Here is a 27,824-nt window from a genome sequence, read left to right on the forward strand (position 1 = left end):
TGGGCAGTAAGCTGCGTGACGAGAGTGTTGCGAAAAGTGTGATCGGACGAGGTGAAGTGAAATTGAGAGGGAGATATAAGTTAGATAGAGCTAAAGAAGATTTACTTCAGTCGTGTGATGTAAAGCACACTCGTTTTTTTATGTATTGGTCTCATATTGTGATATAAAATGTAATAAGGTGATAAATAAAACCATGATATTATATAGTTTTATCCTTTTCAATTTGATACTATAAAGTATTATAAAACCTTGGAGCCAATACCTACCGTAAAAAAGTGATTTACCTTTTTAAGTTCATAATAATTCATTACACTACTATAACTAATTATATTCCAATACCATTGACATATTCAATTACTCTTCAACCTGTAAAATATGTAAGTATTATACTACTTTACATCAAAAACACACTGATCTGATAATTTCAATATTATGAAGATCAATAAAACAAGTAAAGTATTAATAAGCCAAATCTGTGATTGCGACACAAATTAAACATGATGGGGAGCATTCGGTAACTTGTAATTACAGTAAATTGATACAAAAAGTGAGAACCAGCTGTATTTATTTCAAAAATGTTAAAATCTTTAATATATAAATGGGGAGAATGGACAGATGGTCAGTGACACGAGCACCACGGTCACCAGCCAAACAGACAAGACTCCAACTCATCATCTCACAGAGAGAAGAGCATACTTCAATGGACCTCATCCAACACGCCTGGCATGAATGGTGGCACACTGCAGTAATTTCATAAACACTTCACTATAAATTATATTATTTCAGTCTTTGATGCACGTTTAAAATAATTTACTGAGCCGCCATTGCTTTTTTCTTAGGCTTCTTTAAACGTTTTAGCCCATTTACACTAGTTTTTAACAGGTTTGAGTATGCAGAAGTAAACTTTTCAACGTCCTGCTGTTCTATAACAGTAGATATTTTCTTGCTGCCGGACTGTGCCCTAACTAGACACTTAAACTCTGGATTCTTAACAACTGGAGTTCCATCTCGCGGCATTGGTTTAGTTCTGCCATCATCTGTATATTTTGAAAAGTAAGTTTATAGTAATATTTTCAGGTAATTCAGCAAGTAGAGAAAATTAAGATAACACTCGACATTATTGTGCTATATCAAGAATATTATGCAAAAAATTATAATTTTATTCAATATCTAAGATTACCCTAGATTACGAACTTACATCTTTTCATTGTCATTGTAACTGATCCCGATACTCGAGCTTTTTGGAATAGTTTCGAAAGCTCAGTCAAAAACTAAAACAAGATAAAAACAATGTTAGCGAGAGTAAATTTAAGCAATCAATTATTTTTCTAAAATTCCCATAAATTTACCTCTTCGTTCGCTAACAAAACCATGATAAAAACTTTTTTAACCTTTAATTTAGTGTTTTAAAAGGAATTTTGTTGCCTTTAACTCAATTATTTATATACATAAATTAATATATTTTACACATTTTAAAACTACAGTTTTATCTCCTAGCAAACAATTTCTTCATTCATTCCACGCAAGACAGGGATTAAATACACGTTGTCTTTATTAATTTGACGTTGTCACAATGACAAGTTGTCATATAAGGGTTGTCGTGCTGTTAATAATGAATGATTATTTACCTACCCCACTCCAGCCTGCAAAATAATGATACTTGTAATAAAAAATATACTAATCGATAGATTTTCAATACCTCAATTCAACTACGTTATCCTTTTAAATTGTTCACCTTAAATTATTTAATTAAAAATCAAAAAAGTCGTTGAAAAATATTTACTTCTCAATAATTTCAAACTCCTATATCTTTTGATGTATACAATATTTTAAATTGCTCAAAGTGTTAAAAAACTGCTCAAGTTGCATTTATAATTGCACAAGTACAGTTTGAAACAGCTCCACTTTCCATAATTTTTAATTTAATAATATGTGTGTGTATGTTCGGGGATAACTTCGTCATTTTATGAACCGATTTTGATAATTCTTTTTTTGTTGGAAAGGAGATATGGTAGCATGATAAGGAAACCAGGATCTGATGATGGGGTCCCAGAGAAATCGAACGAAACCCTCGAAAATCCGCATAACTTTTTACTTGGTGTACCGATTTTGATGATTTTTAATTTAATCGAAAGCCGATGTTTATCACGTGGTCACATTTAAATTTTACCGAGATCTGATCACAACTTTTGGAGTAATCTTTGATAATGCGTATTTACTTGACTATTTTTTCGTCTACCTACATTGTATTACTTGTCGATATAATTGAAGTCAGTTTTTTTCATTTGCCAGCAAACAAATTTATTTGTGCAGTCAGAGCTCCTCGTGGGGATGGGGGTAAGATTGGCAGCAATTAATGCGCTTGCGATGCTTCTGGCGTCAATTAGCTACAGTGATTGCTCACCATCAGGTGAGAAATACGCTTATTTGTCGACCTAGTTGTATGAAATGAATCCACTATTCTGCTGTTATGCAAACGAGTAACCATAAATAAAGGTAGGCTTCCAGCAGCAATACACATACGACACCTTCGTAAAAAATTGAGTTTTAAGTGTCTAAATGCTTCTCTTTTCCCCCTGACAACACGTTGGACATCTGCAATATTTTGTTTCAGCTCTTCTTCACTCACAGATTCTCGGGCGTATACTATTTCTTTGTAATAGCCCCAAATAAAAAAATCGATAGGTTTGAGATCAAGTGAGCGTGAGGCCATCTAATTTGTCCACTTCGTCCTATCCATCTGTGACTGTTGGGGTATGTTTGATTTAAATAATTTCGGACTTGTGTTGCGAAGTGACACGGAGCGCCGTCATTTTGAAAGACCATACGTCTAAGTTCGAGGCTTACATTTTCCAGCAACAATGGAAGTTTATTTTCTAAAAAGTTGCTCTATCAAGTCTGGTCGGCAATTCAAACGGACCAATTAGTTCACCATTGAGGATACCAGACCACAAGTTAACGCTAAAACGATCTTGAAACGTTGAAGCTTTCACAGCGTGTCGATTTTCAATTGCGTATTGTTTCTGTAGGTGGCCACGTCGAAAATTTATTATAAATTTTAAAAATATTAAATGATTTTAACATTATGATCTCGTTCTTACTTAAAACTTTTTTTATCCAACCAACACAATAGGTTTCTAGCATTTTCTAATTGATTAGCCTTAGGAATGATAGAAATTGTTTTTAATCAATTGACTAATTTTAGGAATTCTCCACCTTGCTGTCTTTCAAGACCGATTTTAGCCAAATTTTCCATATAAGTACAGCTTTATTATTATTATTATTATGAAAGTTGAGTCTGGCGCAATTTTAAGACTTACTAAGAAATCATAAAAGTACAACTCATGCAAATTCAGTTGCAATAAATAAAACTCTAAAAAATTGTTTTCTTTTTTTAGAAATTTTTTAAGATGGTCAAGTCGAAATTTCTCAAAAAACGAAAAAATTCATAACTCCTAAAGTATAAAAAATCGCGGAACATGCATAGGAGTGATTCGGATACACCACAACATACCGGATCTAATTTTTTTATGACGTCAATTGACCGGCCATCTTGTATAATAATTTCATTAGCTTTATAGGTAACGATAGCAATTAATGATAACAGTATAGATATCTAATACCTTTAAACGAGCAATTATTGTATTCTTGTATCTTGTGTTCGATCAATCTGAATCTCGGAAATGGATTTCGGGGGCGATAAATCGATCTAAATTTCGCAGTTGTTTATAAAGTTGTAATAGCTCAGGTGGGAAATCGGCTGGTAGGGACCGACCAAGACCCCGGTTCAAATCAACATGTCTCCAGATCGATTATTTTTTTCCCTTTTTTTCTAAATGCACGTTTGATTTTTTATGTAAATAACCAGTTCATAGTTTTTATTATTATGTCGATAAGATCGAAAAACATTATTCATATTTTTACAATATGTAATTCGTACCTATATAAATATGATTTCCAAATAACCCGATTTACTAAAAATACCGAGCTAAGGTTGGTCACCCAGGTACTATAACATTAAATTTAATGTTATAGTACCTGTTATACTAATTAGTATACATACCGGTAAAAAATATACAGGTATCTCTATTCCATAATGTTATGTCTGCAGAGAGACGAATTTTTAACGATATTCCAAGCCCTGATTAAACAACCAAATGTTATCGATATTCCTTATGACTTTCTCGACACTATCGAATAAAGTATAAACAGCGGTATTTATATGCTATTATTTATGTGTTGGTATTTTATACAATCCTACAATGAACATGTTGGCCGCGTTCCACTAAGCGTCCGCAGCGACCAGAACGCCTATTCTATCGTTCCACCTAAGGCCCGTGGTCGCTCGACGTCTTAGATGACGTCACTGTTCACGACCACATCGCCCACAAAATATAGGAGGGTCAAAGTTAGCTTTCATCAAAACGTGGCGGGACTTTAAAAGAAACAACTGTCAATGTCAAATTTTGAATGTAATCTGTCGTTCGGTTTTGCAAAAACGCAACGAATAATTCCCGGGAATCCATGTTAAATCAAGTTTACTCCAATCCTCGCGAAATATTCACTCATAAGCCCCACAGCTGCATGTTTTCACCATGCCGCCATATTGCGACCAAACGGGTGACACCGGATAGCGCTAAAATATGCGTTCCTCTTATAAAATTCGCCTACAAGGACGTTTTTTACCTTAGTGGAACGGCAATTTCAGTGGTCGTGATTGATGGCGTTGTAGGCCTTAGGTAGAACGCGCCCACATATACTCTTTGATCATTAATGAAATTCAGATTACATGTTCAAATCATGTTCCACAGAGTACTATCGTGTTCTTTCGGTTATGAGAACGTCGTATCCTAGGTCATAGCGGAAAAATAATTTATATCTATTTAACAAATTTTGTATAGAACATCATGCCTATTCGAGGTAAGTTATTGCATACAATTTATATTTTTGTAAACACTTTTGAACTAGATTAAATAATATGTTTCTATTTAAGAATAACAAGATTTCATGTAGGTATGTATAATGATAACGGACAACTGATATTTGCTTTAATTGTATATAGTTAAATGATACTCAATAACGAAATAAATAGTTACGAAGTGTAATAATAGTTACGAATATATATTATTATAGATGGTCCGTATAATTTCTTTAAGTGAAAATTTCCAAAGCTCTAAAATGTTACCTACACAATAAAATTTACAAAACTCTAAAGTGTTACAGGTACATATGTTTATTAAAATGGGAACGTAAGAAAATCCTTCGAATTAATGATGTGACTGGATTTGATATGCAAAACACACAAAATTGCAAATGTCTAGAAGCAAAGAATAGAGAAAAACTTGAAACCGGTTTTATTTTTAAACATCAGAGTAGATTGTGCTTATCTATTCTATTTTGATAAAAATTTCTTTTATTTGGGTTCTTTTTATCACTGTTTAAGTTTAAATATTTACATTTTTGTAATTACTTTTTCAATCTCCATTGTCGCATTATTTAAATAGAAAAAAAAAATGAATATGGAGAAAAAAATGTCACTAGAGATCAAAATTACTTTATCAAATTTCGTTCAATAAAAATGGTCCTAAACACTATTATGAATAAATAAAATGTTTCAACTTATTTTATTGTCACGTACTACTTCCAACTATGCACGCTATTTTTATGAGCTATATATATTTTTTTTTAAATGAACAACCAAATCTGTGTAATGTCAATAATGTTAATGTATAATTTGTCCATCAAACAGACACAAAATAATTATAAAATTTTCACGATAATATAGCGCAGTGGATACATTAACTGCTGTGCTAGCGATCGCCGGTTCGATACCCACTAATGAATAAATATCTGTATAGGCCACAATAATATTTGTCTTGATCAGGGCCTTATTTTTATTGTTATAGTAATAATTATTATAATTTTATTTATTTAAGACTTACAGTCCGCTTGTTGGTAATGTACTAATATACTATAACTTACAACTATGTTAGCATATTAAAATTAGAAATAAACAATTTAACAGTTTACTTGCTTAACCTTTCTTGCCTTACCACTACGCCAACAGTGCTGAAGCATAGGCTCAGCAAGCGTGGCACTGAACATTTTCAAAATTTTATTAGAACTGAGTCGCATTATGTTAAAGAAGCGGTCCGTTTCCTCAAGATTGCGAAAAAGAAATCAGTGATCGCTTCAGTGAACATTGCAGACGTACTACAGAAGCGTCTCAGTCCCAACAAAATCCTAAAAACCACTATTATATTGCACTCTAAGCGCGTCCAGCGATTTTTTACAGTAACTGGTCCACAGCGCACACGTATAAAGTTTGGCAATTAAGGTTATTTTAGCATCGTTGCTACAGTGAGCAAACCTGTGGGCCAGAATATTACATCTAGCGGCAAGTGCCGTTCGTGCACGTTCTATGTCAGCATGATCCCTGAGATCCTCGGAAATGTAATGATCTAGATATTTCAAAACTTTTACCCGTCTTAATTGAACATCGTTTAGTTTTAACACTGATTCATAGTCAATTACGCCTCCGCGGACCACAAAAACCATGTACTCACTTTTATTTACATCGTACTTAAGGCCCCTGATAGAGCCAGCAGTACCATGTCATCTGCGTAGCAAAGATTATTTAGGCACATTCCATCTCCGAGTCCCACAATCAGCTCACCTCGCAATCCGACCAATAAGTATCTGATAGCGTTTCGCCCCACTTCACATAATGCTCTTGGTTTAAAAACCAAAATTTCAGCAAAGAAATTAATTCGGATTGTATTCCTCCATTGTATATCGTACGTTACTAGATCGAAGGCTTTTAAAAGGTCTAAAAAACAGGCATTAACCGGTGTCTTTCTGCTTGTGTAGTATTGGGCAGTCTGCTTTAGACATAAAATGGCACGTTCCGTTGAAAGATTAGGCACAAACCCAAACTGCGCGTCGTGTATAGTTAAATATAGATCAAAGTTGGTCTATCAGACTATCCCAATACCTTAGCAACTAGTGTAGCCAGTGATATTGGCCTATAGTTATTTTTATCAGAAATATCTCCGGTCTTATTCTTAGCTAAGGGGATCACCACTATTTTCATCATGTCAGCTGGTAGGTAAAAATGTGCTAAACATGACGAATAAAACATTGCTAGCACACTATAAAGATGGATCCTCGCATGCTTAAGATGTTCGATACTGAGACCGTTATGACCAGGAGACCTACCTCTGTTCACTTTCTCAATAGTAGCTTCTATCTGCTTAGCAGAAAATCTCATAGGTATAGTAACGGTCTCAGCATCGATCACCTGTGACACAGGTCCAAGGGGCGATGTCACTAAAAATGATTTTTAAACAAGTTGGTAATCACTTCAGGCTCACTACAGCCCTATAAGCTCGCGGGGCGATCTATTTTTACATTTAGCTAGTTCGTGTGACGACCTGGGTGAAGCAATTATGTCCATTTTAACTTGATATTCATTTTTTTGGCAAAATCTTAGTCTACTTTTAAAAACCCTACGTACGTTTACCCGTCCCAAACTCCGCCATACCCCGGTTTGTTATAGAGTAACCAAGTCTGAAATGTAATCTTCATATGCCGTATACACATGTTTATTCTACCCAGTAACCATTTTTTATTAGAAATCGGGCCCTTGTACGATAATTCAGTAGCACCGCTAAGAATATTGACTACCCGGCTATACAAATCATCTAATGTACGCTTATGAACGACATCATGATACATCTCATCCGCACAAGAGGTTAAAGAATCCGGAAAATCGATATGCCTGAGCCGCTCATGGCATATGTCATGATATCGCCCAATCTGCGCAGCTTCCACGTCATTACTTTTTCTTTTATTGCTATAATAGCATCGATTTCGCCATTATTATTATGTTTTGTTCGCCGTTATGTTTGATTAGGTTCTGTTGAATTTGAGGCGTTTATTTCTAAAACATAAGCATTCTTACGAAATTTGTATAAAATAAATAATTTTCACATTTCAAATACAGTTCAATTTTTTTAGGTTCAACCTTAACAGCTGCTGTTGCTACAGCTGGTGTTGTAGGGGGCGCGTATTTCGCTTATAATATTTACAAAGAGTACCAGGAAGCAAAATTACCAAAAGTATGGCACGAAGTCGGTACACTGAAAGATCTATACGTGTATCCGATTAAATCTTGCGGCCCAATACTGTTGAATAAAGTCGAATGTACAACTTTAGGATTGAAAGACGGCTGGTTGCGTGATAGGTCTGTAAATGATAAATATAGCAAGAATTTTTAAATGCAACATTTTGCTGGTTTTTGTCTTTATATTTATTACAATTTTAGGGTGCTTATGGTCGTTGACGAAAAAAATAACTTTATAACGGCAAGAGCTTACCCTCATTTACTTTTGGTAAATCCATTGGTTCGAAATTCGATTCTCACGCTAAACTATGATGGAATGGAAACACTTCATGTGAATTTGGCAGAGGTATGGTTGATTTTAAACATGTAATTTTTTAATTAAAGAGTACATTATAAATATTTAACAAATTTAGAATATAATCTAATACTAATAACTAAAGAAGACCCACGGGTCACCACAACGGATCACGTTGTCGTCGTTATTACGAAGTTTTGTTTTGTCAGGCATAAAAGTAGAACATTTTTTACGCACGCCTGAGCCTTGGGGAGTATACAAGTGAATTAGTGACGAGAGCGTTACGAAAAGTGTGATCGGGCGAGGCGAACGCAAGAGAGGGAGATAAGTTAGCGAAGATAGAAAGTTTTACTTCAGTCGTGTGGTCACATGTTTTGACACGCTTTTTATTAGTTTCACCAGTATGTTTGTAACCGACTTGGACTTCATTTTGACCCACTTCAAACATTCAGATTTCATTTAAAATTAGTAAACTTATCGAGGACCAATGACAATACACTAATTTGATAAGATTAATACTAGTTTTAAGTTTGGTTTCTTTATAAAAGCGTGTTTTATAATACTTAGTTTTTTTCTTAACTAAGTATTATTTATTTATAATAGTAACTCATAATTTCAATACCTTTGTATAGGTCATAATTTTTTTGTTTTTGTGCACGATATTATTACAGGTAATAGCATTACAAAAACCACAACAGGCTCAAGTATGGGGTGTCAATGTTCCTATTTACGACTGTGGACGGGAAGCAAGCGAGTGGTTTTCAAGGTATTTTATTTTTTAAATAAACAATACAAATTTTAAATATTTTTGACGACGTTAGAGAGATAAAAACAGATATAAGATTAAATCAAGTCTTAAAAGATTGGTCTACTGGACAAAGGCCTCCACAAGTTCGAGCCAAGAATGGCGTGAACTCACGCTCGTCAGATTTTGACGGGACTTTCACTGGCAGATAGCTGATGTAATAAGGAGTAACTTTTATTTTAGAAATTTATTTATTTTATAACTCTGCAAATTGAACAGTAACTTTTTTTGTTAAATTCCACGCGGTCGAAGTCGTGGGCAGAGCTAGTTACATAGTATAAAAGTCGCTTCCCGCTGTCTGTACGCTTAGATCTTTAAAATTACGCAACGGATTTTGATGCGGTTTTCTTTAGTAAATAGAGTGAATCCAGTGGAAGGTTGGTATGTAATACACGCATGATGTTACATATCAACCTTCCTTATGTTGTGTGGCTACGGCATCAAAGAATATAGCCACCCCCTCTCTTCCCGTGCGTGTCGTAAGAGGCGACTAAGGGATAACACAGTTCCACTACGACCTTGGAATTTAAAAAGCCGACCCGATGGCGGGATAACTATCCAACTGCTGGCTTTGAAATATCTGTATATTTCCAAACCATTTTAAATGAGTATTACCATCACACCCAAAAAACGTAAATACGCGTAATTTTAAGTGAAACAAACCTTCAGGCAATTTTTAAATATGTATTATGTAATAACAATTAAATTTGTCTAAATATTTAGTACATTAAATTTAGAAAATGTAGCAGATTTCAACTGATATTGAAAAAGGCGATGTTCACCTGTACGTATTTTTACTAAAATGATAACTTTTCATTCTCCCTTTGAAATTTGAACTCACAATCAGACATCAGTTCAAAGACTTACAGATAAGCTACTCTACTTCTTTTGACCTCATACTTGACCTGTACAACGATCGAATATTCTGTATAACAGAAATAATAATTTATGTATTTTTAAGCACAATAAAATTTAAGTATAAGATTTTCTTTCAGGTTGCTGAATAAAACTGCAGCTTCTTTTAAACTGGTGTATTACGCATCGCAGGACAGTCGCGATTTAAGGGGCCCGAAAGACAAGTTCTTTAAAATAACTAAAAAGGATACGGTGGGATATTTCAAATTAATAATATAATGTCTAAAATAATTTTATGAAATTAATCAAATTACTGTATTAGTGTGTAAAACAAAAATTAACATCTTATTTTAAATCAAACATATATTTATGTATCTCTAAAGGTATCTGTATCAGCCGGCCGTTAGCTGAATCAGAGATTAATTAGCCTACCTCAGGAACTAACAACCGTATGTGTGTGTTAAACATAATAATATATTTTAGGGAGCATTCCCGGATGAAGTCTCCTATAATCTAATAAACGAAGCTTCAGTGGACGATCTTAACACAAGACTGAATAAAGGCAGTCAAGTGTCCCCGCGAAACTTTAGACCAAACTTCGTGCTTACTGGCGCTAAGGCCTACGAGGAGGATAATTGGAAATTTATAAAAATAGGCAATAATGTATTTGAAATTATCAAACCGTGTACAAGGTACATATTAAAAATATTCACACCAAGTACTATTGAAATAATGTGTTAATATAAGCTAAAGATTATACATATGAATATTAACATAAATTTAGACATAAGATTCGTTTACAACTGATAAGCTTCTGCTCCTATTTGACTGATTTTATACAGTTTCCAATTAGAAATGGTACGTAGGATAACTGAATGCTTCTGTCATGGCATGGGCGCCCTAGGGTGAACAAATTTCAATTTTTAATGTTAAGTTTCTTTGAATATCCGTTCTGTTTTTTCAAAATACGAAATTATAATATTAAGTTGTCTTATGCAATGTGTGATTTTACTTACAGATGTATTCTGACTACGATTGATCCCGAGACCGGTGTACATAATGCAAAAACTGAGCCATTGGAAATGCTAAAAACGTATGTTTATCTAACTAAATTTTGCATATACAATGAGTAATTTAGTTTTTTAACCGACTTCCAAAAAAGGAGGAGGTTCTCAATTCGACTGTATTTTTTTTATGTATGTTACATCAGAACTTTTGACCGTGTGGACCGATTTCGACAATTTTTTTGTAATCGAAAGGTGGTATGTGTCAATTGGTCCCATTTAAATTTATTTGAGATCTCACAACTACTTTTCGAGTTTATATCTAATAATGCATTTTTACTTGACTCTTTTTTCGTCGACCTACTTTGTATTATACCGCATAACTTTCTACTGGGTGTACCGATTTTGATAATTCTTTTTTTGTTGGAAAGGAGATATCCCTAGTTTGGTACCATGATAAGGGAACCAGGATCTGATGATGGGATCCCAGAGAAATCGAGGGAAACTCGAAAATCCGCATAACTTTTTACTGGGTGTACCGATTTTGATAATTTTTAATTTAATCGAAAGCTGATGTTTTTCATGTGGTCACATTTAAATTCTATCGAGATCTGATAACTACTTTTTGAGTAATCTTTGATAACGCGTAGTTACTTGACTATTTTCTCGTCGATCTACGTTGTATTGTCGATGTAATTGAAGTCGGTTTTTTTTCGTTTGCGAGCAAACACAATTATTTTAAGGTATGTTGGCGCCAGTTGTACGGTCCTCAAAGCGGCACCGGTTTGGAGGCCGGATAGTGAGACCAAGCCAACCTGAACTATTTAAAATGTTGTCTGTGTCTCGTTAACATTATTAATTTTCCCGTAAAAAATTTATTTGCTTTAACAGCTATCGTCAATTCGAAAATCCAGAAATTCGTAGATCAGTGGGTACCTCACCACGTATGGGACTACAGATGGCGCTACGTTCCAAACCAGGCAACACTATTTCACTCAACGATACCATATATGCGGCATAATCTTCTTGTTATATTTTTTTATGTTTCACGTCTCACGTACAAAATAAAGGATAAATGGGTAATAATATTATTAAATAAATGCTAAAATGAGGTAAGTCTTTATTTTATACATCCGAATACACTAATTCAAATCCTGACAATCTGCGCCGCGATCCCAATAGGTGGATTTATATCTGGAGTTATTAGTACTCGTGCAAATGTACCGCCTCCTTCGCCTTTAGTCAAATGTTCTGGATTTATGACGACAGAACCATTCACTTCCTGAAATTCATAGAACACTTTCAGCACAGTAATAAGGGTAATTTAAAATACTGTACGAATATTAATATCATCAAATATGTAATGAAAAATTTAATCAAGATTTTCTTTTACAATATAATTGAAACACGCACTGCAGTTCAGTTATCTACCTTTATACACTACCAATCTTCAGAGATTACGTGCCATTAATATGGAAACCTAAATCACCTATCATCTATTTTGAAGTATTTATTATGCTAAAATTGTGTCCAGGTGTATTTATACTAAACAATAGCTACTGAATTTGAAATAAAATTAGTAACTATCGATTGATACATAGTTACAATAACAAATGCAAAAAAATATTTATCTTTTTACTAAACGTGGCTACAAAACGGTCTCATCGCTATTACACTATGGAAAAAAATCTCATAAAACATGGACAAATGCATACCAAATTCTCATACAGGGTTATGAGAGTCTATGAGATCTGATAGATTCTTATAACTCAGTATGAGAATTTGGTCTGCATTTGTCCATGTTTTATGAGATTTTTTCTCCATAAAGTAATTCTTTGTACGAGAGGCGTTCAAAAAGTAATGAGAATATTGCTTCGTATAGATTAGATCTATGTCAAAATACCCATAAATTATTATTTTTTTTTTTACTTTACCAGTCCCAGTTGTGATACGCATTTGTTTGTAACTTGTACATACGTTTAAAACAAATGGAAAAATGATAATTCGTGCGGTAGTAAAATATTTTTGCTTGATTTTTACTACGGAACAAATTTTTAACGAATTACAAGATACATTAGGATAGACTGTTCTCCCGAGACGACGACGAAGACGAGTCCTGAAAGGCGATAGTCTCCTTCTGCGAGACAGTAATGTCCCAGTAGGAGAATGACGAGCGGATGAGAGAGGAGGCCGCCAACGAAGGCTCCCTCTGCAGGCGACGAACAGGGGTGCGTAGGAGGCGCTACTTAATGCGCTTCCAGTAACGTCCCTGTGCCAGTGTCGGGCCGGGATGAGAACCCGGTCCTGCTAGACACGGCGTCGTCGGGATTATTCAGAGGTGAGCCGGACAGTCCCCATGGAGGAAAAGTCTGGCCTTTTCGTCGAGGCCAGCCGGTCGCTGGATGGATCCTGTTGCCTGCAGATCCGGGACCCTCCAATTAAAGCGTTTAAGGCTCCTGTGTACTAGTTCATTTTATTGCTTAAGAAGTAAAGAGTCCGGTTGAGTGTCCATAGCATTTTGCAAGATTACTTGGGAATTAAAAAGGTATCCCGCAAGTTGGGTACCAAGAAAGTATTCTTGGCTTGCTTGCTAACGGATGCACAGAAGCTTGTCACGTTAGCTAAACAAGATTTCAGAGAGCTCGTTAAAATATCAACAAGATCCTCATCAATTTCTGTCTCAATTGCTTCACCATTATGACTCTGAGACAAAACAGCTATAAATGACATGGAAAAGACCATCATCTCCAAACCCGAAAAAATTCAAAACGAAATCGTTTGCCGGCAAGGTTATGAGCTCTGTTTTTCGGGACAGCCAAAGAGTTTTAATGATTAAATACCTTGATCATGGTGCCAATATAACAGGCAATGTGTACGCAGAATAAATCTGTGAAAATCCGTAAAAAAAGGATAGCTCACGAAAAAAGTTCCGTTCCATCAAGACAACGCACCGGCACGCAAATCTAGTTGTCCTGGCACAAATCAAGCCACCATGGCTTTGAGATTCTCGAGCATCCACCACATTCACTGGATTTGGCCCGCAACGATTTTTACTTATTTCCGCGATTGAAAGAACATTTAAAAGGTACAAAATTTGAAGATTACAAAGAAGTGAAAGTCGCCGTAAACGATTTTTTGTGCGCCCAAGATGTTTATCTATATCTATATAGATATATATATATATATATATATATATATATATATATATATATATATATATATATATATATATATATATATATATGTGTGTATATATATATATATATTCTTTTTTGGTAAATTTACGCATTTATACAAATAAAATTGGAGTGTCTGTTTGTAATATTTAAATATCTACTCTTTACTAAATGCCTGTATACATCCATATGGATACATATAACAAAATTACATTTTTTACAATTTTTGTCTGTTTGTTCCGACTAATCTTTGAAATGGCTGGACCGATTTTGACGGGACTTTCACTGGTAGAGATAGCTGATGTAATAAGGAGTAACTGAGGCTACTTTTATTTTAGACCTTTATTTAATTTTATAACTGCGAACTGAACAAAAAAATTTTTTGTTAAATTCCACGCGGATGAAATCGCGGGCACAGCTAGTTAAATCAATAAAAAACCATACACATACTCGTACTACCATGTATTTGACACACGCGCATGTATACTCTTTCGTTTATTATTATAGAAGTTATAGTCTTCGACGACGGAACCTTAATAATGTTCAAAGTTATAATTGAAATGAAGTATGATCGAATTCCGGCCCCACGGCGACCAGTAGTATATAGTGCGTTCAACGAGCCGAGATACCAAATGTAAACAAACCAAATGCGAGGTCATTCGACTATGCAGGGTTTTGTAACCTTTTTTTTTACTTACACAAAAATTTTAAATGTAAAATATATTTATATTTTGTAATTAATGAATTAAATATAATTAATTAAATATAATTATATATTTAAGATTTGATACTTCTTAAATAATAATTATCGAAATATAAAAATCACCCGAGCGTTTCAGGACACGAAATGAAATAAAAATAAATAATACAAATTCAAAGGGCCGTACGCGGTCCGATTGTTTTCAAGGCCAGTTAAAATATCATTCGACCTTGCAGAGACGTGCAGTAGATAGCAAACAGACAAGATAGAAAGAGATAGACTACATTTTGTTTGTTCCGTCGTCGCTACGAAAAAATGATGGACTTTGTTTACATTTGGTATCTCTTCTCGTTGAACAGACTATAGTATAGTTATGACGTTCACCTTGACAAAGTATCTGAAGTTGGAGGGCAGCAGCAGCAGGTGCGGCGCGGCGGGCAGCTGCGCGTGCGCGGCCCACAGCGCCGCGTCGGCCGGCGCCGGCCACAGCGGCGCGTAGCTGCGCTGCGCGCGCACGTGCGCCGCCAGCCGCGCGCGCTTGTCGCCCGCCGGCCCGCTGCGCACGCACGCTCGTTACCATCGGACTTAAACTACGCACGCTTCACTGGGGGGTCAGCTGGCGAAGGCGTGACCAGCGCGTTGCGAAAAGTGATCGGGCGGAGTTGAGAGGGAGACATAAGTTAGATCTAGCCGAACTAAAGAGGCCTTACTTCGGTCGTGTGGTGGTGGGTGTGGTGTACCGTTCGGTCGGTTCGGTGGTGGTAAAGCCACTCGTATTTTTTATATATTTCAATAGTCAATCATTTGGACTTAGGACCCGTTTTACCGATTGCGAATTAACTTTATCCGATATATAAGTTAGGAATAGACTTTAAAAGTCTGCCTGCTGAAGTTTCCCTTAAGTAATAACTGAGGTAGGGCACAGCAGGAATTTCCTGCTCAAAATATGGAGCAGCCCGACTGGGGTAGTGCCTCGGCCTTACAGAAGATCACAGCAAAATAATACTGTTTTCAAGCAGTATTGTGTTCCTGTTGGTGAGTAAGGTGACCAGAGCTCCTGGGGGGATTGGGGATTGGGTCGGCAACGCGCTTGCGATGCTTCTGGTGTCGCAGGTGTCTATAAGCTACGGTAATCGCTTACCATCAGGTGAGCCGTACGCTTGTTTGCCGACCTAGTGACATAAAAAATAAAATAAAAAATAAACTATAACTTTTAGATGTTATGATTCAACAATCACTTGTGTAGCGGTGCGTGTGTCGTGTAGGCGCCTAACAACCGGCGGTTTGCGGGTTCGATTCCCGTTCGGGATATCTGTCCTTTAAGGCCTACCCACCCGTGCTTCGAAGATCTGGTTAAGCTGTCTGTCCCGGCTGTTATCATATACACCTGGTAGCGATCGTAACTCATAGTTTGGAATCTATCCGCCAAGGTGCAGTAGAGTGGCGTTGTGGCTTAATCGCCGACCCTTTTCTAACATGAAGAAAAAGGGCCATTTTATTTTATTTGGAAAGCAAATAGTATAAAAAAAATTAAATAACAAATCATCATTTAGATGATCCCGCATGTAAAAAATTAGATTAAACCCTATCAGTGGGATGTTACAAGTTGTATCATATCGTATTCGTAAATTTTAGATTAATATTTGTTGTATCTTAAATATAGTAAAGTTCGATAGCAAAAATATATTAAAAACTTTGATAATTCTGTTGGATATTCATCCATCAAATAGCATTCATTATCCACAACCGGTAAAACAGGCCTTTAAGGATCTATCTCTAATTTTACAGTGTTTCAGTTTAAAATAAATTTCTTGCTAAATTACAATTGTAACGTTTCTAACGAAAAAAACTTTTTAACATTTGGTCGTTTGACTAGTTTAGACATACATACATAGATAGCTTCTGGGGGGAATCGGGTATAGGGGTCGGCAAGGCGCTTGCGATGTTTCTTATGTCCCAGAAGTCAATAAGCTATGGTGATCGCTTACCATCAAATGAGCCGTACGCCAGTTTGCTGACATAATTATATATATAAAGATAAAAAAACAAGTCGAACTCGCACTTAACAACTCAACCTAGTAATAATGACATGTTGAATAAATGAAGGTCACTTATAACTCTTGAGCCTATTTATTATATTCTTTAATTGTTCATTTTTTTATATACTACATTGGTGGCAAACAAGCGATGATCTGCCTGATGGTAATCGGGGTTACCTCTGGAACACCAGGAGTATTACAAGCGCATTGCCAAATTTTAAGGTTGAGAGCAGGTATTAAAATTAAGAAATCTAAATGTAACACCATAATTGACAATACACAAATATATAAAAAACAACTGTTGTGTTCCAAATTAATTTGTAAATATTTATACATATTAAGTAATAGCTTACTAGGAAATTTCCTCTTGACTGATATTCATCAATATGTCTGTGCTAGTAACGCCCACTATGATGCCGTTTATGTTCAAAGTGCAAGGGTCGGGTAGAAAATGTATGTTGGTGTGTTTACGGCGACTGCTGAATGGTGGAGCTGGGTAGATGTTCATACTGAACACCTCCTTTGGACTCGACACTATGTACACCTTGGTGAAGGGGCTGAAATTAAACATAACTATTAGGATACATTATACATTTAAAAGAACTTAAATTTAGAAGATATATCATATTAGAGTAAAATTCAAATTTAAGTTACTTATTTTATTGAATAATTCTACAGAAAACTTTTTAAAACTAGCATCTTAATCGCATAACGTAACCTAAAACATCTAATGATAACTAAACTTTTATTCTTTATTCTTCTTATCTTAATTATATTATTAGAGTACTTCTACACTTATCAGTATAGAAGCTCCAAGTTAAGTAAACATTAAAGTTTTAAATGTCCTTTTTGAAGTAAAACTTCTTTACGCACACTTGACTTGGGGAGTAAGCTGGTAAATGCGTGACGAGAGCGTTACGAAAACTGAAAATGATCGGGAGAGATGAACGGAGCAAGAGAGAGGTGCGAGCACACATTTTCTTTCTCTCTTTCTCTCATAACCTAGAAGGTGGAGGCCTATTGTGCGGAAGTTTTACTTCAGTCGTATGATCTAGAGCACACTCGTTTTTTTTTTTAAAGAAAACAATATAAAATTTTGTTTGTTCATACCTTGTTGTACTTATTTCTGCAATGCTATCAATCAGCTTATCAAAGAAGGATTTATATGTCTCAGCCATAGAGTGATCTTTAATTTTCGCATGTTCACAATCCATAAAGGGCCCAGTCATGATGACTATGTGTGGTTTGTGTGTTCCAATGTATGTGATGAAATCTTTAAGAGGCTCATAAGCCATGTTGTTGGAAGTTGTATAGGGACCAGCCGCAACCACCATTGATAAATTACCTGTTATATAATGTTGGATACAATTTTAAAACAATAATTTATTTAAACACTAATTAAACCTAAGGCAGCTGCATTACATAGAGTACTACTGAATTTTGTAACACACCCATGTCAAAACCAGAGCAATACGTATTGCTCTTTCCATGGCCTTAGGAGTTTTTCAAGGGCCATATACAAATTTACTTTTGTTTACTCTTTTGACAACGTCTAATAAATCGATGAACGCTGGATGCATGCACGAAAAAGGATGACTCATTGTAACGTAAAGCTCATTGTCCCGTTACGCTCATTTTACACTTGCGCCACATATATCTCTCTTCCACTCGATGGCCTGTGCGTCCGAGATTTTTTTTTATGACGTTGTCACGTTAAACTATCGTCCGTGAACCAAATTTACAGACTGCCAATTTTTTACTAATGATTTTATTTTATGTTTGTTGTACGATTATTTATAATTTTTAAATGTTTGCTAATATTGTATCATCATTTGTATTTTATAGATTGGCAAAAGAAATATCCTGCTATTGAATAACATTTTTACTAAGGTAAGGCACAGCAGGAAATATCGTGCTCAAAATCTGGAGCCCGACTGGGAAAGTACCTCAGCCTTACAGGAGATCACAGCTTAATAATATACTGCTCTCAAGCAGTGTTGTGTTCCTGTGGTGTGGAGCAAGTTGGCCAAAACTTCTGGGGAGGGTCAGGGTAGGCTTGACGACCCCCTTGCGATGTTTCTGGTATTGCAGGCGTTTATAGGCTACATCAATCGCTTACCAACTTGGGAACCTACACTTGTTTGCCGACATTTCGACTCCAAGCTTACATGGAGTACAGTTTTTATTTTTTTGCTGTCATAGTTGTAAAGTACCTTTCAAAATATTCATCATATCGGCCTTAGGATCGGGCACAGGACAAGACGCGTCGTAGAATATTTCTTGCGCTATGAACTTGTCGCCTCTCGGGTTCACACCCCTCATCACTACGACTTGTCCGGGGAAGAGCGAGTACTGCTTTACTCTGTCAAATGTGTATGTGAGTAAATTAAAATTAAAACTTTTTAAAAACTGTTTTATATCATGAGTATGCTAAGTGCATGTTTCTGAGACAAAATTTTCTTAGAGCTTTTATTTATTCACAATAAACACGCAAATCTCAAGTTCTGAACTAACTGTAATGAAACTTCGGATATTATTGTAACTTTATATTTATACAATAAGCAAGACATTAATTCGTTAACGTCAATGAGGGCAACAACCAAGTTATTAGATCATGCTTATACAATAAAGTGAAATAGTTGAATAAAATCAAAGCGACTTTAAGATCAATTGATATAATTATTTTTTTTTACGTAATAAAGCCTATTTCTCTAGGATAAAAACTATAATTAGTATAAAACAATAAATTATAATTTTATTAAAAATGTTTAAAGTTGAATTTTAATGGTAATGTATATTAAATTATCATCAATGTTTCATTATTGATTTAATGAATTAACCCTAATCCTCATCAGCAGATTAAGGGTATTTCAAATTTATATTTAAGCATGATTCATAACTTTATATTTGTACTGAGAACACGATTTGTTTGCAATATGAATCGCTTATAAATCTTACAACCGGGCATTAGTAAGCTAAGGGTAAGTATGCCTTTTCATACCCATCTAAATCAACAGATACGGCCTGACTAAGCGAGTCTTCCCAAGTTCCTTGCAAAACTACACTCTTAGAGTTGAGCCTCGCGTCTGCGTCGCATTCTATTCGACCTGCCACTAGAACTTCTGTCTGTAAACGTCACCAAACAATCATCAAATTTTTTATAAAATTAGGTAAAGAAGCTTTATAAATAAGAATTATAACCGTTCTGATAAATACGTCGCCAAACCACCTGTGGTCACCGGGTTCGATTCCCGCTCCATGCTGATGTTTGCATTTATTCAAGTATTGGTTTCTGGTCGATCTGGTTGTATTACTCTGTGACCCCCTCCCCCTCGGAAAGATGTTGGTCCCAGTCGTTACTCGTGGTAAGCTGATTATGTGCCAACCTGCAGGTGAACAGTGATTACACTAACATTGCTACGACCCAATATAGAAAGCGACCTTTGCAGCAGTGGAACATTACAGGCATTTTTAGTTTAAATCAGTTAATAAATAAGAGTACACAGTTAAAGCAATTTTCATACTTGTGTTTTGTGTCTAACGGAAGACAACTCTGTAAAGCCATTTTTCTTCATGATACATTGCGACAAATATCTGATGTGATTGTCGAACGTGCCCGCTTTCTCGTGAAGCAATTCAAAGCCGAACCTTGAATAAATTAGTAGTTTTATTAAAGCAAATTGTGTCATTTTCTGCTATTGACAATGCTATAAATCAGGTTACTCGTTATTGTTTCAACAATTAAACAATCGTTAAAAGAAATTCCAAAAATATTGATAAACTGATATTGTATTAAATGTTACGGTCTATGCAATGGTCACAGTATTGGTTTGTGGCTGTTGCGCTGGAGGCTTCAAGCTCGGGCTTGTGTGTTCGATCCCCGCACATGACAAAATTTTTTATTGGCCATACAAATGTTTCTCGTGATCAGGCTGTTTGTGCAGTTCTTGTAGGTCTCCTCACAGTGCCTCGGAGAGAACGTTAAGCCGTCAATCCTGGTTGTTATCATATACACCTGAAAGTGATCGTTATTCATAGTAAGGAATTTATCCGCCAACCCGCATTGGAGCAGCGTGGTGGATTAAGCTCTGATCCTTCTCCTAAATGGAGAAAGAGGTATATGACCAGCAGTGCGATATTACACGCTGAAGCAGTGTAAATGTTGCATATTATGTTACACTCTTCTTAACAGTACAACAACAAGTCTTAGTAACAGTTATTTTTTACTCGGGACACTTTCAATCCTTTTTACAGTAACTATACTTCAGGAGGCAATTTACATAACGACGAGTCTTCTATTTTTATAGGTAAACTTTATTGTATGTACATAAGCTATTTTGGTTATGTATAGATAAACTAAAAATCATTTAGAAATAATTTACACTATTTGACTCGGTTGGAAAGGAATTAAAAATATACCAAAAAAGAATCTATTAAAAAAAAAAAAAAAAGTTTAAGCCAGGTTAAAAGGTAAAGGTTTTTTGATATGACCACGTTATTTGAAAAATACCTCTATTTTGGTCTTTTTATTTTATAATAATCTATCTTATATTTTATTTCACTACTTTCTCATACCAACATATCACATTAATAAACCATGAATAAGTGGGTAGTAATTAAAAACTTACATCGCTTTAGTATACAAGTCCCCGTCATCGTTTGGTACTTGCGTTACATTCAATTCCATTAAGTCAACTCCAGTCGGCGTGGCTATTGCTGCCAATAGACTTTCATCTCCATACGAGTGTACCACGGCCCCTTGATTCGATCGCGAATTATATTTCCCCGATTTGTCACTAGAAACATATTCTGTAGGTAATTAAAAAATAAAATTCGAATTTTAATTTTTTTTATTAATTCTATTTCAAATTACAATTCTATTAAACTTGTAAAAAATGTGGTGCCAAAGTAGACGTCTAGTTTATTTCAAAGGCAATTTACTCTTAAGGTTTACTTGATATTGTTCTAGATGACGATAATTGTCGCTTCTCTGTGTACACTTCCCTACCGCTTTCACTACGCTGTTTCCTATATGCCCAAAGGTTGTCTGGAAGAGATCGCTTCTCTAGCGATAAGACCGCCTTTGCACACTGTTTTTTATTTGTAATATGTTATTGTGTACAATAAAGAGTATATTATTATTATTAACGAGGGGCAGATGAAAAGTTCTGAATCTGAGGTACTTGCAGTCGTACTATTTACTCATCCAGCGGGTCACTACTTGAACGACATCTGCCCACTATATAAGCGAAGTGTCAGGTCATTAATTCGAAAAAAAAAGCATTAGCTTCATTCGGGTCCGAAACAGGGGAGCGATCGTCCTAGGTCGATAATTGCACACGTTACTACGCGGGAGGAGTAAAATGTCTCTTAGGAATAAGACGACATTATACAAGGCCTGCGTACGACTTATGATCTCTGCTACCTCCAAACCGACTTCGTGCTAAGCCAAGGTGCGATGTCGCTAGGAGACATCCTTAGGACGAATGAACACCCCGAGCCCTCCTGGGCACCCCTTTTTCTTTTACGGTTGGATCCGAGTACCCGGATACCGGAGACGCTGTTAGGGACACGAAAAAATATCGATACTTTGTATCAAGTACATTCCATTCGATACCGATACTTTTGTGTTTGAAAGAGAGGAAGTGCAGGTACAACATCCGGCACCTTCCATTGAGAGTAGTATAAATGTCGATGAAAGTGAGATAAGCATGGATGAAATAGTGAAAGCGCTGAAAAGTATGAGATTAGGTAAGGCTGCAGGGTATGACAGGATCACCGTCGAGATGCTGAGGGCTGGACAGGGTATAGTGGCTAGCCAGCTGTACTGCCTTTTCAATTTGTGCTGGCGAAATGGGCAAGTACCGGAAGACTGGTACAAAGCCGTAATCGTGCCGTTGTATAAGGAAAAAGGGTCACGGCAGGACTGCATAAATTACCGCGGTATAAGCCTTCTCAGCGTCGTCGGTAAATTGTATGCGAAAGTGTTGATTGAAAGGGTTGTGAATGAAACAGATGAAAAAGTATGGGATGCACAAGCGGGATTTAGAAAGGGAATGGGATGTACGGATCAGGTCTTTTCCTTGCGGTGCATAGCCGAAAAGTTTTTAGCAAAAAACAAAAAGGTCTATTGCGCGTTCGTGGATCTGGAAAAGGCCTATGATAGAGTGGTGAGGAATGAATTGTGGTCAGCATTGTCCGTGTACGGTGTGAGCGGCGCACTCATGCGAGCACTACAATCTCTTTATAGGGATTCTAGTGCTTGTGTGAGGATAAACGAACCAGTGTACCATTCAGTGTATGCCCATACACTGAATGGTTTAATATCGAAAAAGGTGTTAGACAGGGATGTGTAGCGTCACCGTGGCTGTTTAACTTGTTCATGGACAATTGCTTGACAGAGTTAAAAGAGAATGAAAGTGGGTTGAGAATGGGTGAGTTACTCGTCAAATGTCTTCTCTATGCTGATGACCAAGTACTACTTGCGTCCTCGGCCGAGGAGTTGCAGGAGATGGTAACTGCTATGAGTGGAGCTTTTGTTAGAAAGGGAATGAAGATGAATGTAAAGAAGACGAAAGTGATGGTGTTTGAAAGAGATGAGGTAGTGACAGACTGTAATATCGTGATTGGAGATGAACAAATTGAACAGGTGAATGAGTTTGTGTATCTGGGTTCGAAGTTTACAAGAGATGGAAAGTGTGAGAGTGATATTGAAAGAAGAGTGAATGCAGGAAACATGGTGAACGGAGCTTTGAACTCCTTTATGAGCAGTCGGAAGGTGTCTAAAAAGGCTCGTTTGGCTGTGCATGGGGGGGTGTTGCTTCCGACACTCATGTACGGAAGTGAAAGTTGGGTATGGCAGAAGAGACATGAAAGCAGAATAAATGCAGTTGAGATGAGAGCGTTAAGAAGTATGATAGGAGTAAAACTGAGTGACAGGATAAGAAATAGTGAGATAAAGAAACGGTGTGGTCTGAAAGAAGATGTAGTGGCAAAAATTGAGAAAGGTATGCTGAGATGGTTTGGTCATGTCGAGAGAATGAATGAAGAACGACTGACGAAAAAAGTGTATAAGGCGAGTGTGAATGGAAGTGTTGGAAGGGGTAGACCTAGGCGGACATTTCAAGACCAAATCGGGGACGTCTTGAAGAAAGGCCAGGTCAAGAGTACCCTAAACCGACGAGCATGTATGAAGGGAATAATGAAAGTGGATGAAGCGAAACAAGTATGTAAGGATCGTAGCAAGTGGAAAGAAGTGGTCTCTGCCTACCCCTACGGGAAAGAGGCGTGATTATATGTATGTATGTATGTATGTGTATATATATATATATATATATATATATATATATATATATATACGGTCGAATTGAGTAACCTCTTTTTTTTTGAAGCCGGTTAGAAAGACATGTTCTGAATTTAACTGTTCGTAATTTAAAAAATCATTTTACTAACATAGAAACTGGGATTTAAATTTGTTATTAAAATCAGGCAGTAATTAATAGACAAAGCCTTTGAAGCCTCGCATAATACGGCTTTACGTCATATCTGCAAGACTACAACATTTATTTTTACCCGCTCTTATATTGCCTATTGCTACAAATGTTTAGAATGCAAAATAAAAAAATAAAAAGATATTGCAAGAATGAAATACATATAATGACAAAAGTTTTAAAGACAACCAAACTATAAAAAGAAGATTATTTGAACTTCTTCAAATGGTTTTCAATTTCTCCAAATGGCAAATATACACCAAAATTGGGAGGGCCCAAACAAAAATATAATTCATTAAGAAGACATCATGAAGTTATGAGTAAGTAAATTAAAATTACACTAGTACAAAAAAAAAATCTTACTTTTTTTATAAGTTAAAAAATATTACTATTTTATTTTTTTACATTTTGAATAAGCGTTAGATGTACTGGTTAAGTTCCAAGCATGTGTATTAGGGGTCCACCGAGATCTCGGCCTCGGTCTCAGACTCCGCATTCTTTGTTACAAATTCTACCGAGAACTCTGTCTCGGTTCTCGGCGAAAAATCGCCGAGCTTCTCGGCCAACTGAGACCGTTGTAAGTAGGTACGGTATAGGATAATGAGATTCAAATCTACCGCGCGCGTCCACATTCGTCACTTAGTGTCAGTGCGTGAGAAAGCTATCGATTATGATTGGTCAAACATGGCTGTAACAGATAAATCCAATTTATGGGCAGCTTATGATTTCATAGACGTGGGAGGTGACCCAATGACCACTGACGAAAGCAGTTCAAGTGCTGTGATAGAAATAGCGCGTTATAGCTTTCTTAGAGAGCCAAGACTGCAAAGAAATACAAATATATTCAAGTATTGGTATTCGTAACAATATCAAGTAATTAGGCTTGCAGCAAAAAAGTTTTTACCAACACCACCTATTAGTGTAGCAAGTGAACATCTCTTTAGCGAAGCTGGTCAATTATACGTCAGGCGACACTTTTTGAAGGGTGTAAACGTAGAAAAATTTCTTTTTATGTGCTACAACATCATGTTGTTCAATTTTGATTATTAAAACTATATTTAAAAAAATATTATTACATTCTTAAATATACTTATATGATGCAAAAATAGCACATTTTCAAATTTTTTTTAATTTATTTATTCACGGTCTCGGCCGAGATTTTAATTTATTTTCAGTGTCGGACTCGGTCTCGGCCGAGAACGAATCTATCTTGGTCGATTCTTAATGTGTATAGCCCATTCTCGTCCTTGACTTAACATAGAATTGCCCTCTCAATATAGTAATAATATAATAGTTCATTAGACTGTGCTACTATGAAGTATAAAGTTTTCCTCAGTTATTTTGATAAATAATCAATTTTACTTACACGTTGGGCGAGTATGTGGCAGGATGTAACTCATTATTATGATTTTTTCCTTGTTCATTTTTCTCTATTTTTACTCTCTGAAAATATTTATAAATTCACGTTTTATTAGAAAAATATATAATTAGAATATTTGCAATGTAAATAAATTATGTTACATAATGGTCCTAAGCTTATTTATGTAGAACAGTATGAAAAAATTCTAAGTACATTACTTTACTTATTATTTATTAAAATTAGCATAAATTCATTTTAAAAAAGAGTAAGTCTTTAGATTAAGACCTGTCGAATAAGGAAAAATTTAATCTAACCTATCTAACTTCAAAATTTGACCGTTTATCGGCATAATTTTGTTACAAAATTAATTTTACTGCCTCTAAAGACTAGCCTTAAACAAGTTAAGGTAAAAATCATTTTTGTTTTCAGTTTCATTAAAATATATGTAGATTGAGTTGATGGCTGCAGACGAGTATGGATCTAGTCATGATACAAGAAAAACATGAACCAGAAGCAAACTCGCCCACAAAAATCATCAAGTCAAGATATTTAATAAGACAAATAATAAAAATTATTAAATGGTTCAATTGTGAAGTTTTAAATGTTTTATTATTTATAAGACTAACTTAACGTGGGCTTATCAAAAATAGTATAACAACTGGTATCTTGATAATCTTCTTTGTAGTTAGTACTGTCAACAATCAATGAGTGTAGATCTAGTCACAGGAAACACTGTGCCACTAGATTTATACCCATCAACCATCAACAGTAATGTTGTTCTTCCATTTGTTTTCTTCAAGCTTCATGAAAAACATTATTAAATATACCTAATCATATTAATATATATATATATGAATTTATAATTATTGCAAAATTATTAAGTTATCACATGTCGCAATTGTTAGTTATAACAAATTAACAATTGCGACAAAAAAAAACTTAATATAAAAAAAAATGAATTCAACATACCTTTGGAGTAACACTCATATAATTTGATAGGACATCAATTTCTGACCTGACTTGTTAGGAATTATTACTGATAATGAGCGACAAAAGTGACTAACTATTAATTGGTAACCTCATATCACGAATCAAACATTGTAACCGACATGGAAGTTTGATAAATAATACAAAAATGTATTTAAAACAAACACGTGGAAAGGTTTCAAAAGGATACGGAATAGCTGCGTTTGCGCCGTAAACAGTCAAACTTGTGCCGGTACTTGAATTCGTAACTTCATCAGGGAGAACATTAGGCCGACTGGCCGAACGTTTGGAAAATTCCCTTTTAGCGAGTAACTCCAAGTTTTCTAAAGTTGGCGATGCTCCGTTTAGTACAGTTAAACTAAATGCCATCCATTGTTCAATAAAACTTTCGGGGTCTACATTATACTCTGTACATAGGCTCACACCTTAAAAGAAATAAATAACAGAACAACCTTGAACATTAATTTCTTAAAGAGTTGTAGCTTCACTAACAACAACTAACTTTTTACAGTTGAGGAAGTTTGCAACTAGCCTCGGAGGTTGACTAAAACATGTTTAGACGACAAGCCGATTACTCACATTTTGTCAAAACTTCCTTTGATACTTCTATACCTAAAAATTGAAACTGCTCAGTCACCAATTCTTCGGTAGCCATTTTCTGTAAAATTGAAAGAGCTGAGCGAATGAAGGAAGCACGAAGTAAAAGAGCGCCAATCAAAAAGTACCTATGCGTCAGAAAGTTTTCGTTATAGACTATAGACTATACTTAACAAAAATTTATGGTGACATATATGTCATTGCGCATGTTAAATCGTTCAGCTTAAGAATTGAGATATTTTAATTCTTTATTTTAGTGGAGCAAATCAAATCACACTATACTATAGTACCGTCTGACATCTTAAGTCTTTCGTTTTGAGAAATTCTGATATAAAAATGAGTTAACTTAACTTTTGCAAGTGCAAATGTTTATATAGATCTTCACCGATAA

The 27,824-nt window shown here is 35.5% G+C and overlaps 3 protein-coding genes and 1 long non-coding RNA gene across 4 annotated transcripts; 2 read left to right on the forward strand and 2 right to left on the reverse strand.

Moving 5' to 3' along the window:
- Positions 1–548: 548 nt before the first annotated feature.
- On the reverse strand, positions 549–1,566 carry LOC123662032 (signal recognition particle 14 kDa protein). Its single transcript, XM_045596920.1, has 3 exons — positions 1,350–1,566; positions 1,199–1,271; positions 549–1,037 (listed from the first exon to the last, which is right to left on the reverse strand). The coding sequence occupies exons 1-3, from the start codon at positions 1,371–1,373 to the stop codon at positions 811–813; spliced, it is 324 nt and encodes a 107-aa protein (XP_045452876.1). The 5' UTR covers positions 1,374–1,566; the 3' UTR covers positions 549–810.
- Positions 1,567–4,787: 3,221 nt separating this feature from the next.
- On the forward strand, positions 4,788–12,195 carry LOC123662295 (mitochondrial amidoxime reducing component 2). The gene is made up of 8 exons (XM_045597156.1): positions 4,788–4,920; positions 8,020–8,245; positions 8,327–8,471; positions 9,092–9,186; positions 10,221–10,332; positions 10,564–10,772; positions 11,099–11,173; positions 11,976–12,195. The coding sequence occupies exons 1-8, from the start codon at positions 4,908–4,910 to the stop codon at positions 12,103–12,105; spliced, it is 1,005 nt and encodes a 334-aa protein (XP_045453112.1). The 5' UTR covers positions 4,788–4,907; the 3' UTR covers positions 12,106–12,195.
- LOC123662300 (DNA polymerase alpha subunit B) lies at positions 12,188–27,587 on the reverse strand. The gene is made up of 12 exons (XM_045597164.1): positions 27,416–27,587; positions 27,027–27,261; positions 26,819–26,864; positions 25,856–25,932; positions 21,628–21,795; positions 20,524–20,647; positions 20,001–20,125; positions 19,213–19,361; positions 18,110–18,344; positions 17,353–17,556; positions 15,345–15,516; positions 12,188–12,366 (listed from the first exon to the last, which is right to left on the reverse strand). Exons 1-12 carry the CDS (start codon positions 27,489–27,491, stop codon positions 12,232–12,234), a joined length of 1,746 nt encoding a protein of 581 aa, XP_045453120.1. The 5' UTR covers positions 27,492–27,587; the 3' UTR covers positions 12,188–12,231.
- LOC123662302 lies at positions 24,713–26,451 on the forward strand. Its single transcript, XR_006744474.1, has 2 exons — positions 24,713–24,809; positions 26,279–26,451. It is a non-coding gene; the product is annotated as an uncharacterized LOC123662302 (long non-coding RNA).
- Positions 27,588–27,824: the final 237 nt, after the last annotated feature.

The sequence above is a fragment of the Melitaea cinxia genome, chromosome 18, assembly GCF_905220565.1.
Source record: "Melitaea cinxia chromosome 18, ilMelCinx1.1, whole genome shotgun sequence".
Classification (NCBI taxonomy): Eukaryota; Metazoa; Arthropoda; class Insecta; order Lepidoptera; family Nymphalidae; genus Melitaea; species Melitaea cinxia.